This window comes from Terrapene carolina, unplaced genomic scaffold (assembly GCF_002925995.2).
Source record: "Terrapene carolina triunguis isolate 2854851 unplaced genomic scaffold, T_m_triunguis-2.0 Scaffold103, whole genome shotgun sequence".
NCBI lineage: Eukaryota > Metazoa > Chordata > Testudines > Emydidae > Terrapene > Terrapene triunguis.
The window spans coordinates 3,013,162-3,025,483 of NW_020664454.1; the positions used below are offsets into that span (position 1 = coordinate 3,013,162).

General features: G+C 40.9%; 1 protein-coding gene across 4 annotated transcripts in view; it reads left to right on the forward strand.

Moving 5' to 3' along the window:
* The window catches only part of LOC113406552 (nucleoporin NDC1-like), a 28,672-nt gene extending 16,921 nt beyond the window's left edge, over nt 1–11,751 (forward strand). For 3 of the 4 annotated variants that reach the window (XM_026651852.2, XM_026651855.2, XM_026651854.2), the window contains exons 10-18: nt 1,461–1,542; nt 2,590–2,748; nt 4,492–4,758; nt 4,913–5,031; nt 5,344–5,394; nt 7,012–7,075; nt 9,030–9,130; nt 10,086–10,246; nt 11,381–11,751. In XM_026651852.2, the coding sequence (XP_026507637.1) occupies nt 1,461–1,542; nt 2,590–2,748; nt 4,492–4,758; nt 4,913–5,031; nt 5,344–5,394; nt 7,012–7,075; nt 9,030–9,130; nt 10,086–10,246; nt 11,381–11,444 (1,068 nt within the window). In that variant the 3' untranslated portion in view covers nt 11,445–11,751. The remainder of the gene's footprint in view (nt 1–1,460; nt 1,543–2,589; nt 2,749–4,491; nt 4,759–4,912; nt 5,032–5,343; nt 5,395–7,011; nt 7,076–9,029; nt 9,131–10,085; nt 10,247–11,380) is intronic. The other variant, XM_026651853.2, reaches the window with a different exon arrangement.
* The last annotated feature ends 571 nt before the right edge of the window (nt 11,752–12,322 follow it).

Sequence of the window (12,322 nt, forward strand, 5' to 3'; positions counted from 1 at the left end):
ATATCACTTAGTCAATTGTGTTTGTACACTACTGTACACTTCTGTTATAACAGAGCATATATGAAATTCCATTCACTTTGTGTTAACTGTTTTTCAAGCTTGTATCTTTGTCAGGTGAATAGGCACTGCTTAGAATTATATGTACTAGACTAAATAGATGCACATATTTGTGCACTCAACACTTCTGATGCTGCTGCATCTCTCCTATTGTTTGTCCTTCTGTTCCCTATCTTCAAGACCCAAAATTTCCTTGGGTTTCTGTCCTCTGTAAAAATATATATATCTTTAAAGACAATAACACAAAAATTAACATTATTCACAAACTGTGAATTTGACAATGATAAATGTAGAACTTTGTGTTCTGGAGTGACAAATGTAGTACTTGAACCAATTTACTAAATGTTGCTCTTATTTTGAGGTGTGAAGTCTTAAATTGGTGTCTTACAAATGATCTGGCTGAGAATATTTCCTTGCACAGGCAAGTGCTGTAGTTAACGATTCCAGAGACTTATAGCTTATCTAACACTACTGCTGAGATGCATTACAATTCCCAGTGTTTCCAGTTCTATTTCCTTTTGGAAAAGGGCTTGCCGAAGAGAAGTGACCATCAACAGAATTAAAGATGTGCAAACCCTAGTTTGTAATGATTCCTGAAATCGTAATCTCAGCTTTATTAAAAGCGTAACTTATAACTGCATTTTGTTTATATCTGCAGGATTTGAGAAATTACAGCAGTGATACTCAGACTCAGGAGACTGTGTGATATAATTATTAATCAATCGGGATGCTTATATAGTATGACTATAGAGTACTATAGTAAATGAAACAATGAGTTCACACTACTGAGGCTCTTTTGGGTAATGTTGATTGCTAATTTGGCTCATGAATCACTGAGGTCTGAGTATCATTGATGTTTTGGGACATCTATTTGGGCCTTGATAAATTTTCAGAAAAGTACTGTTAGAAGTCTGACAGAATTTTTAAATAGTGCGACTAACTTGTTATCTAGCCCTGGCAGGCAATGAGAGAACTTGCCTTAAAATTATGCTTTCGTTTCAATGTAAATTCCATGATTTCTGTCTCGTCTTTAACCATTAGAGCCAGAAATTGGCACTTTATGCCATTTTATTTGTCATTGAGTAGTCTAAAGTCTGCAAAGTTTTCTACAAAGTTCTGATTCGCTCAATCGCCTCCATATGAAATGAATCTTTTTCCAGTGGTCTAAGTGAGGGAATCATTCTCCCAGTGTTCAGCCTGATTAAATTTTTTCCGTCATATGGCTGAATTTTGCCCACAGTTATGGTATCTGTGCACAAATCCCATTGACTTCATTAGGGATAGCATTTGTAGGAAGAATTCTGTGCTGAAATCCCAAAACAAAACCAGTAGATTTTGACTGAAGTGCGTATAAGTGGTCAACTTGTTTTTATAACTTATTAAAACATGTTCCTCCTTTGTAGTTCTTGGCCTTACAGGACTTGATGTTACTTTCCCAGTATTCTCCTGTGCGACGACAAGAGGTCTTCAGCCTCAGTCAGCCAGGTATTTGTAAAATTCATTCTTCATGGCTATAAACTTTTAAGAACTGTTCTAATAGTAAGATTTTATTTTTTAAAAAATCTAATGCTTTGAAGCATGCTTCATAAACCACAGGGACTCATACATAAAAAGACCCTGGCATCAGTTTGGCATCATTTGGAGAAGCCTTGATAGTGTTGTCTCCTCTACTAAATACTGGTGCCTGCTGTGTGTTTGTTTTTTAAATGACAACTGTGAGGAAACATAGGTCCTAGAGTATCAAAAGCAGAGTGGTATTGACATCATAGATCATAAGTTTTAAACTAAATAATAGAATAACACATGTGTATAAAAGCCTAGTGTGAGGATGAGAGTGAGATGGAACCAAGCATAAAAAATGAATCAACCCTGCAGCTGTGAAAGCAAACGGTGGCTGTGATAAAAAATAAAGTGTATGAGACTCCTAACATATGCTGTAGGAGCTCAATAAAAACTGTCTTGAGTCCATTGGGGACCTTTTGTTGCACCTCATCAGGCATTCTGGTGTTATGGACTAGCTTCAAATCTGTTTATTACCATAACTGACATCACTTTTTTTGGTCTTCTTAAGTCTCAAACCTACTAAGCAACTAATGGGCCCAAATTCAGCCCTCCAATCTGCCCATGCGACTCTCATTGAGATTACTGGGAGCAGTGAGTGTGGCTTGAAGGTTAGAATTTGGCCAAGTCTGTCACGTATCTGGTGACTAAAAACTCTCATGGTGAAAATGCAGCATGGCTTTCCTAGGAATTTAATGTTTCAGATAATTCTCTAAGCTTGTACTAAAAGTAAAAGCAGAACATAAACACAACCATCAGAACAGGCTTGGTGGTACCTGTGTCTTGAGTAGAGAGTAGGGTGACCAGACAGCAAATGTGAAAAATTGGGACGGGAGTGGGGGGTAATAGGAGCCTATATAAGAAAAAGACCCAAAAATCAGGACTGTCCCTGTAAAATCGGGACATCTGGTCACCCTAGTAGAGAGAGAACATCTGTTGTACCGTCAAATAGTTTTTCTATGTCCCTGGTAGGTGGGCATCCTCACAATTGGACAGCAATATCAAAGGAGTGCTTGAATCTTTTGAGTGACTTGACACAGAAGCTGATCATGCAGCAGGAAGCTGCAGCTACAAATGGGAGAGTGAAACAGCCATCTACAGGAGAATTGGGAAGATCTTTGAGCTCTTCAGGTATCTTTTTATGAGAGAAGATTCACAATAGCTGTTGTGGTGGGCTTTACATCTGCATACCCCCAAAAGACATGCTGTATTGCAAGGGGTAGTGTACTAATACTAGTATAAATTGATATGGAGAACCAAGTGGGTAGTCGTACTGTTCTTAAGTATTAAGGGAACACTGTTAGCTTAAAAATTGTTTTGTAACCTACTTTTGTTAAAAGTAACACCAAAGAGAATTAAAACAGAAAACTTGGAGAGAGAGAACCTTTTCCAGTTTACTTAGTGCATTTAACAGCACTCTTGTTGTCTTTTTTTTAATTCCATATTTGTGTGGCTTAAGGAAGTCAAGCTGTTACTACTTTTTTTACTAAGTGGTGGGACCTGTTGTAGAGAGGGCTAAAATCTTGCTATAACCCATTTTCTGACTCTGGTGCTGCCTGTAGTTTACTGTTGCTAGTTTAAGGTGGTAGAATTAGTCTCATTCTAATGCTGTAGGACAGAGGTGGGCAAACTACGGCTCGCGGGACCCTCCTGCCTGGCCCCGGAGCTCCAGCCCCAGGAAGCTCGCCCCCGGTCCCTTCCCCGCTGTTCCCCCTTCCCCGCAGCCTCAGCTCACCGCGCCGCCAGCACAATGCTCTGGGTGGCCGGGCAGCTCAGCTACAGAGCCTGACCTGACCCGGTGCTCTGTGCTGCCCGGTGGCGTGACTGGCTCCAGCCAGGTGGCACTGCTGTAGTGCCACCGGTGCTCTAGGCAGCATGGTAAGGGGGCAGGGAGCAGGTGGGGTAGATAGAGGGCAGGGGAGTTTGGGGTGGTGGTCAGGGGGCGGGGGTGTGGATGGGGTGGGGGCGGTCAGAGGCTGAGGAATGGGGGGGGGACGTTGAATGGGTGCAGGGGTCCCAGGGGACAGTCAGGATGGAGAGGGGGGGGGTTGGATGCGGCAACAGGGGGCGGTCAGGGAGAAGGGGTGGTTGGATAGGGCAGGGGTCCTTGGGGGGGTTGGGAGGGACATTCAGGAATGAGGGGAGGGGTTGGATGGGGCGGCAGGGGGGCAGTCGGGTGGAGGTTCCGGGGGTGGTCAGGGGACAGGGAGCAGCAGGGGGGGGAGGGGGCGTAGATGGGGCAGGGGTCCGGGGGGGGGCCCGTCAGGGGGCAAGAAGCAGGGGAAGAGGGGTGCCAGGCCATGCCTGGCTGTTTGGGGAGCCACAGCTTCCCCTAACTTTCCTCCATACAATTTCCGAAACCCGATGCAGCCCTCAGGCCAAAAAGTTTGCTTGCCCCTGCTGTGGGAGTTTGAGGGATGTTTGTTATGATTCAGCTAGTGTTGGTGTAGGAATGTGCAAATAACACTTAAGGAGAGGCTAGGATACACATAGACATCCTGTTTACCAAATTGTCTTGGAATAAGAACTGGAAGCACAAATATTGTACGGAAAACGTCAATCTGTATTGGTGTGTATAGATAGTAGTGTTTATTACCAACCCCCCCCCCACCAAAACCATGAACTACCCCCTTAGCTTTTGCAATTCTTAAATCCATAGATGAGATTGAAAATAGACTAAAAAATAAGGGTTCTGAATGTAATAGTGGTAATAGACTTCCAATGGAAACAGTGTATCTTGCATTAAGAACTCTCACCAGAAATTGTGTGCTGAAATAGCTATGGGAATAGTAACCTTAGGGGAGACCCTAGTAGAAAAATGGGTTGACACATGTCAGCCTGTATGTCTCCATGCAATGTGTTCTTTATCACCAGAAGCAGCTGTTACGGAAGAAATGGCCTTCCAACCACAGAGGTCTAATGTCGTTTCTAGAGCCCACATGCCTTCCCTGGTTAAATCATCCCTCTTGCCTTTAAAGGCATTGTCTACATCTGATCTTGGAAGCTCTTTTGGTTCACCTTTCAGTTCTCCTGCTCTAAATCGCAAGGCTGGGATTCTGGATTTAAACTCTCCTTGGCATGGATCAGTCCAAAGTCCTCATGTTATGAGAAGAGGACCAAAGCTGTGGACATCAAGTTCAGGTGGGGCTCTTCGGTTTCAATCCCCTCTCATCCTCCTCTTTAGGTATAATTGGAATATTGTCTTGACTGTACAAATCCTTATCTTTGGAGTTAAACGATTGCTCTATGGGGAGGGTAGCTATTTTTCTCTAACTCGGTTGGATTTCTCTTGTAGATCTGCAAATGAATGGCTCTCATCAAGCGACCTTCCCTGTGATCTCTGTTGCAAGAGTTGGTAATGAAGCAATACAGCCAAGCTTTATTTATACGTGGCTCCAGAACAAGCAAGAGCAGGTGGAGTAAAAATTGCAGTACAAACCAGTTAAAACCACCTTCTGTTTTTGTATGTAGCATGCAAGGTTGGTAAATTTTTTTTTTTTTTTTTTTTTTAGGGTAATTTTTTTTTTTTTTTTTTCCCTTTTTTTTAGATTAGCTTTCCTTTTTTTTTTTTTTTTTTTTTAAACAACCCTAATTCTTCAAAACACTCTTCTCCATATAGAAAGTTTAGGGACTATAAGGTTGTGGAAGGGTTAAATTGAATATCAGAAATGTTGCCCGTATATATATTTTTCTTAATCTTCAGGGTTTTTTTGCTCTCTTACTCAGGTTAGGAGTTTCTTGTCAAAACGAGTGCTGATAATGTATTTCTTCAGCAAGGTAAGGATGAATGTGTGTTTTGTGACAGCATTTGGTTGGGTACACCAGAAACACATGGGCAGAAGTGGGTTCTAATCCTGTATTAAGTGAACCCTCTAAATTTGGTAGTAACCTTTCTAGAACATCTTTTATTCCAGGGTCTTACTGCATTTTACGTACTGTTGTACTGAAGCCTCCAATATTAGAATCATGTATAGAAATGTAACTGTTCTTTACCACAGGTAAACTGAGGTGCATAAATTGCAATTTCCACATAGCATCAGGGCCAAGATTAGAATTTAGGAATCCTGACTTCATATCACTACACTAACTGCTAGAGAACAGTCTCTAGTGTTATACCAGTTAAAACCAGACTTCTCAGGGGGTTAGTTCTTGTGATGTGGACAAACCACGGGAACGTTCCATAAATCTTTTTGGCAGAGGGGGTCAACCTACTGGAAACTTTTTTTTAAAATCTTAATATTGGCACAAAAAGATTAAATAAAATAAATAGGTAGAGCTCAGCATTTTTTAAATTGTGTAGATTTAGTTTGACAGGCCCCAAATCAGCAATCCTCACATACATGATCCAATAACGTGATAGAATTATTGAAAGGATTTCCCTTGGTTCTGATTTTAATCTTTCGTAGACTTAAATGAGTGTTATCACTGGGCCAGGTCATGTCCCCCCATGTCTCTGCGTAGAGGGGACCCTCTGCATGCAGAGCTCCTCCTCTGCCTAGTATCAAGGGAGGGGTTCAGCTGCCTCATGGCAATTTTTATGCCTCCCAGTCCTGGCCCCACAGAGACCTTTGTGAAGTCTGAGGTAGAGAGTGGGCCATATTGGGCCAGTCAGTGGAGCTATGGCGTGTACATTGTCCCTCAAGCACAGTGCTTAATTTGTGCCAGGTCAGAGCCCCGGCACCTCTGGGCTTGGCAGGTCAGAGCCCCGGCACCTCAGGGCTCGCTGTGTCTGTTATGAAAGTAAAAAAATGGCTTCAGCCCCGGCATTTTTCGTTACAAATTAAGCACTGTTCAAGCCCCATTGAATTTAGAACAGATTATATAGCCCTATTTTTTGTAAAGCCCCCACTCATGGTTTTCGTGGGCAACTGCAATCAGGAATCTGGGGTACCACTCGGGGGGCAGAGCTAGTGTGCATGTTCAGAGCTTTTAAATGGCCCTGGCCTCCCATGCATCTCCTGAGATCTGCTTGTTTTATAGGTGGGTCCTGCAGCCTTTTCTGCCAGGGTGGGAGGTGGTACATAAATACAAGTAGCTTGCCACATCCTGGGGTAGGTCTGCCCAGCATTTTAAAGTATGCTTATTTTGTGCAGGCAAACAGATCCCATGGCGGACATTAGCTGCAATGGAGATGAGTGTGCTATAACTATTTAGAGCAGGCAAGTCCCAGTTAAATGGTTCAGTCCCTACAGCACCTATAGTAGATGCCAATAAAACTCAGTAGCAAATCTTTTCCGGCGGGGACTACACTGTACAACTGTGTATACTGGGCATGCATTTATAGTCTTGTTAAATAATGTGTGGGATCGTATTTGAAATAAACAACTGTGATGTCTGGTTGACTGGAAAAAAAAAAACCCATGACTTTTCTGAAATCTTATGCTTTCTCCTTAGCATCCAGAGGCCTCGATCCAGGCTGTCTTTTCTGATGCCCAAATGCACATTTGGGCATTAGAAGGTAAGCAACTTCCATTTGAATTTGTGTTTGTTATTCTCTGTTTGTGGTACAACAGCAGTGGACATCATGAAAGAGCTCCAATTCCAGACTTGCTGTATCCATTACTATGTAAATGGATTTAAATAAAGACCTTCTCTTGTAAGTATAACCCACACTCACACCATGTGGCTGTTTTGCCCACCTTGAGTGGCTGGACTATAAGATCTGAATCTGCTACTGGCTTTGAGCTAGCAGACTTGGATCTCTTAGCTCAAGCAGTAGATGTTCATGGGTTTAGATCCAAAAATCCTGGGTTTAATCCCCACTGCTGATACCCACCTTAATTTTCAATTAAGGCGCTCACTGTCAGTACTTTTACCTGTTCAGCACAGAAGCCAGCAATATACTGGTTCCCTGTTGGATAATCTCAGAGCAGTGTGAGATTATACTGTAATACTAAACAATAACGTAATCTTAAGAACACAAGCATCCTCTATACAAACACCGGAAGACCGTTCCCGCCCCAAGAAATTACATTCTGAGTTAAAAGAACAGGAGTACTTGTGGCACCTTAGAGACTAACAAATTTATTTGAGCATAAGCTTTCGTGGGCTACAGCCCACTTCATCAGATGCACAGAATGGAACATATAGTAAGAAATATATATACATACAGAGAACATGAAAAGGTGGAAGTAGCCATACCAACTGTAAGAGGCTAATTAATTAAAATGAGGTATTATCAGCAGAAGAAAAAAAACTTTTTTGTAGTGATAATCAAGATGGCCCATTTTAGACAGTTGACAAGAAGGTGTGAGGATACTTAACATGGGGAAATAGATTGAATATGTGTAATGACCCAGCCACTCCCAGTCTCCCAAGTTAATGGTATCTAGTTTGCATATTAATTCAAGCTCAGCAGTTTCTTGTTGGAGTCTGTTTTTGAAACTTTTCTGTTGCAAAATTGCCACCTTTAAGTCGGTTTCTGAGTGACCAGAGAGGTTGAAGTGTTCTACTGGTTTTTGAATGTTATGATTCCTGATGCAAGACAAACAATAGGTGGAAGTAACAGGTGGAGGGAGGTGGAGGGTAACCGATGAAAATACATGGTTGCATCAGATAGCTATTTGCCCAGTTTGGAGAGCTTTTTAAAAAGAGATACATGAGCAATAGATATTATAGCAATAATTCCTGCTGGCAATCTGCCTAGTCATGACCTACATAATTGACTGATTATATTATGTTAGTACCTAGAAACCCTGTTGTGCTAGGCCAGGCACTGTACAGCAAAATAAAGACTGCAGTCCCTGTGCTAGTAAACTGACAATTTACACAAGACAGAATTCAAAGACAAAAGGGGCGATGTGAGTTGCAGGGAGATAAGAACTATAAATTAAACCTAGTTTGGCAGAAAAACAGATGTGACAGCTTGCCATTTACCTGCCAGTGCCAGATGGAAGTGACTTATGGGTATCATGGCAGAGGTATGTTTTGAGAAGGGATTTAAAAGAATAAAGTGGAAGTTTTACCAATATGTGGAGGAAGTATTACCCGTGCAAAATGGGCAGTGTGGGTTAACTAACTATTAATGGTTCCTAACTGGATAACGCTTGGTTAGAGCTATGGAACTAGTTCTGGTGATCTCTAAGTGTAAGACTTGCAAGGTGATGGGGAAGGCAGCAAAGGTAGATGGGCAGCTAAGGCAACAAATCTGGGGATAGTTTATACCATGGAGCAAGTTAGAGCAGCCTCAGGACTGCTGTAACCTGCACCTGGCTGCACTGTACTTCAAGGGATCTCCCCCATGCTAGTGGAATCTTCAGGTTGCAGATGCTGTAAACTGCAGTGGGGGCCAGGATCCGGCCCATTAAATCCCTAGAATTGCAGCATATTTGTTCAATTTCTGGAGGCTAAATTAAGATTAGTTAGGTCTTAGTTATATTAGACTTAATATTAACCTCTTTCTTTGCTTGGAGGTCTATCCCGTTTGGTTGCGGCCTCATTTACTGAAGACCGATTTGGAGTTGTCCAAACTACACTGCCAGCTATTCTGAATACCTTACTGACTCTCCAGGAGGTGAGGATCCTTGACATCTCCTTAGTGCAAAACTAGTTCAAGGGGGAAGTTTTCCTGTTCATTTTCCTGTGTCTCACTGTGGCACTGCTGACTAACTATAAAATGAAACTATTATGTCACCACTTAAAATGGCTTATCGTAATCTTCAGTTAAGCTAAACAAAGCACCAGAGTCCTTTTTTAGACTGAATAAATACCTCATTAGATCTTTCTTAACTGACATTACACTTCGAAAGTTTTTTAAATAAATGATACAAAACGCTCAATTATAAACATTGTCTCATGGAAGTAAAAAATATTATGGTGTCAACATAAGTGTTTAGGATTTAAGCTTCAACTTGGTCACATACATCCCTCACGTGTAACGTACAGCATTTCAATTACAGAGCCAACAAATTTCAGGAGATCAAACCTGTGTCATGGTTCTCAGCAAATATTAGAGCATTACTTTAAAAGCAATTATCATATCACTATATGATGTATTTGGGAGTGTGTTAATCACACAGATGTGTCTCCAAGGTAATGTTATGTGCCATTTATTATAATCACTGTTCTGTCTTAATGGCAGATTCTCAGAATTTTAGAGGTAATTAAAATCCTTCAGCATAAGGCATTCCAAAAACATGCAATGGAAATGCTTCCTTATTTCTAAAAGATTAGTCATGGCAAAGTTGGGAATTGTTCCTTCTACTGCAGTGTTTGTACTATGTTCAGCATTTAAAGAATCCATAAATGGAGAATCTCCGTTTACAAAGTCTGTTCCTGTATTTCCATTGGCCAAGATGCAGAAGGAATGCTGGGTCAAGCTGTCTCCAATCTTTTTTTACTTGTCAGTGGTGAAACTTCTGAATTTGCTGTTAGTCTCTTCGCTTTACTTGGCACAACCGCCTGTGCTATTAGAGTCCGTTTGAAATGGATTCAACGGAACAGTTCTTCTCATTCACTTGTCAATCCAGGTTGTAGATAAGCATTTCAAGCTGCCTCATGCTTCTAGCAAACCTCCCAGGATTTCGGGAAGTCTGATGGATACCTCCTACAAAACGCTACGATTTGCGCTTAGAGCATCCCTGAAAACTGCGATATACCGGATCACTACTACTTTTGGAGAACATCTAAAGTAAGGCCTTTTGTATTGGCAGCTACCCGCTTAGTTCTGTTTAAGTGAATGTAATGACAAAGGCCATGTCTACATTAGCACTTATGTCGAAAAAACTTTTGTCACTCGGGGTGGTTTTTTCACATCCCTGAGCAACAAAAGTTTTGCCGGCATAAGCACTCGTGTGCACAGTGCTATGTTGGCAGGAGATGCTTTCCCACCGCTATAGCTTTCGCTGCTCATTGAGCTGGTTTTATTATGTCAACAGGAGAGCTCTCTCCGGTTAGCATAACATGGCTACACCAGAGCTCTTACAGCGGCACAGCTGTATCAGTACAGCTGTGCTGCTGTAAGCTTGTAAGTGTAGACATGGCCCAAGTGTATCTATGGAAAGCGAAGTCCCATGAATAGGACCTTTACAGGACATCAAGTAACAATTTTCAGTTGTTGAAAACACAAGGGGAATTTTCCCAATTTCCCCCTACTAATGGCAATCAATATGTATTATTCACAGCGATAATCATCTGTAGAGTCCTAGTAGCCCCCAAACATGGGGCTTTGACTGTCAGGCTCTGGCGGGCTGTGCTGTTCTTGTAAAAGCAATAGGCAGCCTCATTCCTAATTTGTGGACATGCAGGTTGATGGAAGTTACATGAACTATGAGATCATCATTCTTCTGTTGGCATTTGGCCACTGTGCTATTAACTTTGAAAGTAACAGTAACACATGAGCAACAACTACTTTATAAGGGATTTTTTCCTTTGCAGACTTCAGATAGATATATTTAAAATAGATTGTTTACATTGGGAGAAGATGTGCATGAATTTGTTAAATACTAAAGGAGCTTATAAGTGAATTACTGTTTAGGATCTTGTTTAAAAGAACAAATACCTTTCAGTAATTAAAACTATTCAATACTTTCATACATGAGAGCAGGTTTAAGAAGAAGTATCCAACTCCAAATCTGAATTCCCTTGTCTTTGCCCTTACTATTTGAATGTAGGTTTTTATTATATAAAACAGCTGGTTTTCTAGATTTCTAATGGACTCCCAACTATTGATTTCAACTTGTGCTTAAAATGTTTTGACCTATGAGGTTTGCTCTACAGTTGATGTAACATTAATGTAAAATTTTATGCTTGTATTTTGTTCTAGTGCAGTTCACGTGTCTGCAGAGCATAAGAAAAGACTTCACCAGTTCTTGGAGTTCAAAGAATAGTTAAGTAAATTAAATCGGTTACGTTGCTGATACTGCTTCAGATGGACAGTACATGTTTAGCATTCTTGAACTGGAAGAAAGTGGGTCTTCCTATCTTGTTTGGTGGCCTTTTCAAAAAGTGTATTTTAAATGTAAATCATGGAGTGCAACTCTTAGCAGAATTACAAAAAACTTCTGTTTGGATCACTTTACTTGATCTTTTGTATAATAAAGCTCTTTTTTAAAAAATTTCTTAGTTTAAATATTCTTGGCAATTGAAGAAACCTCAGTTGTTGTTTTATGAGATTAGTATCTGCTTTTGAGGAGAACAGGGTTAATTTGTCACTTGTTTTGCCTGGCAGTTGATATTAAAGAATGGGGGGCAGATTTGCAAAGGCGCTTAGGCACTTAAAGATGCACATAGGTGCCTAGTGTAAGTGTTACAAGGGGCCTATGTGCATCTTTAGGCACCTGAATACCTTTGTAGATCTGGTCCTTGCATTCTTTAGTGCAGGGAGTTTGTGCTTTGTGATTCAAAAGTATGTATGTTATGCTACAGGATAAAAGGGGCAATATTTCTGTCTGATGGCAAAATATCTGCAAAACAAAATGGTGAGCAGAAAGCCATATCTAAAGAACACAAGCAAGTACTGTTTACTTTGTAAACTATATAGTTTGAGAAACTAGCAACGTGGATTTTAGTTTCAAGAGGGTTTGCAGAATTGTTACTGATGAGTGGTTTTTAAATTAAATTGATCTACATAAAGACATGTAGAAAACATTAAAGTTAGTAAAGCTTTCCTAGTAGCAATTCTAAGGCTCAACTTAAAAAGTTTGAATTGACAACCTTTTTGTTAGAATGGTAAGCAAGAAATATGAAGATGTATTTTGGTGGTAGC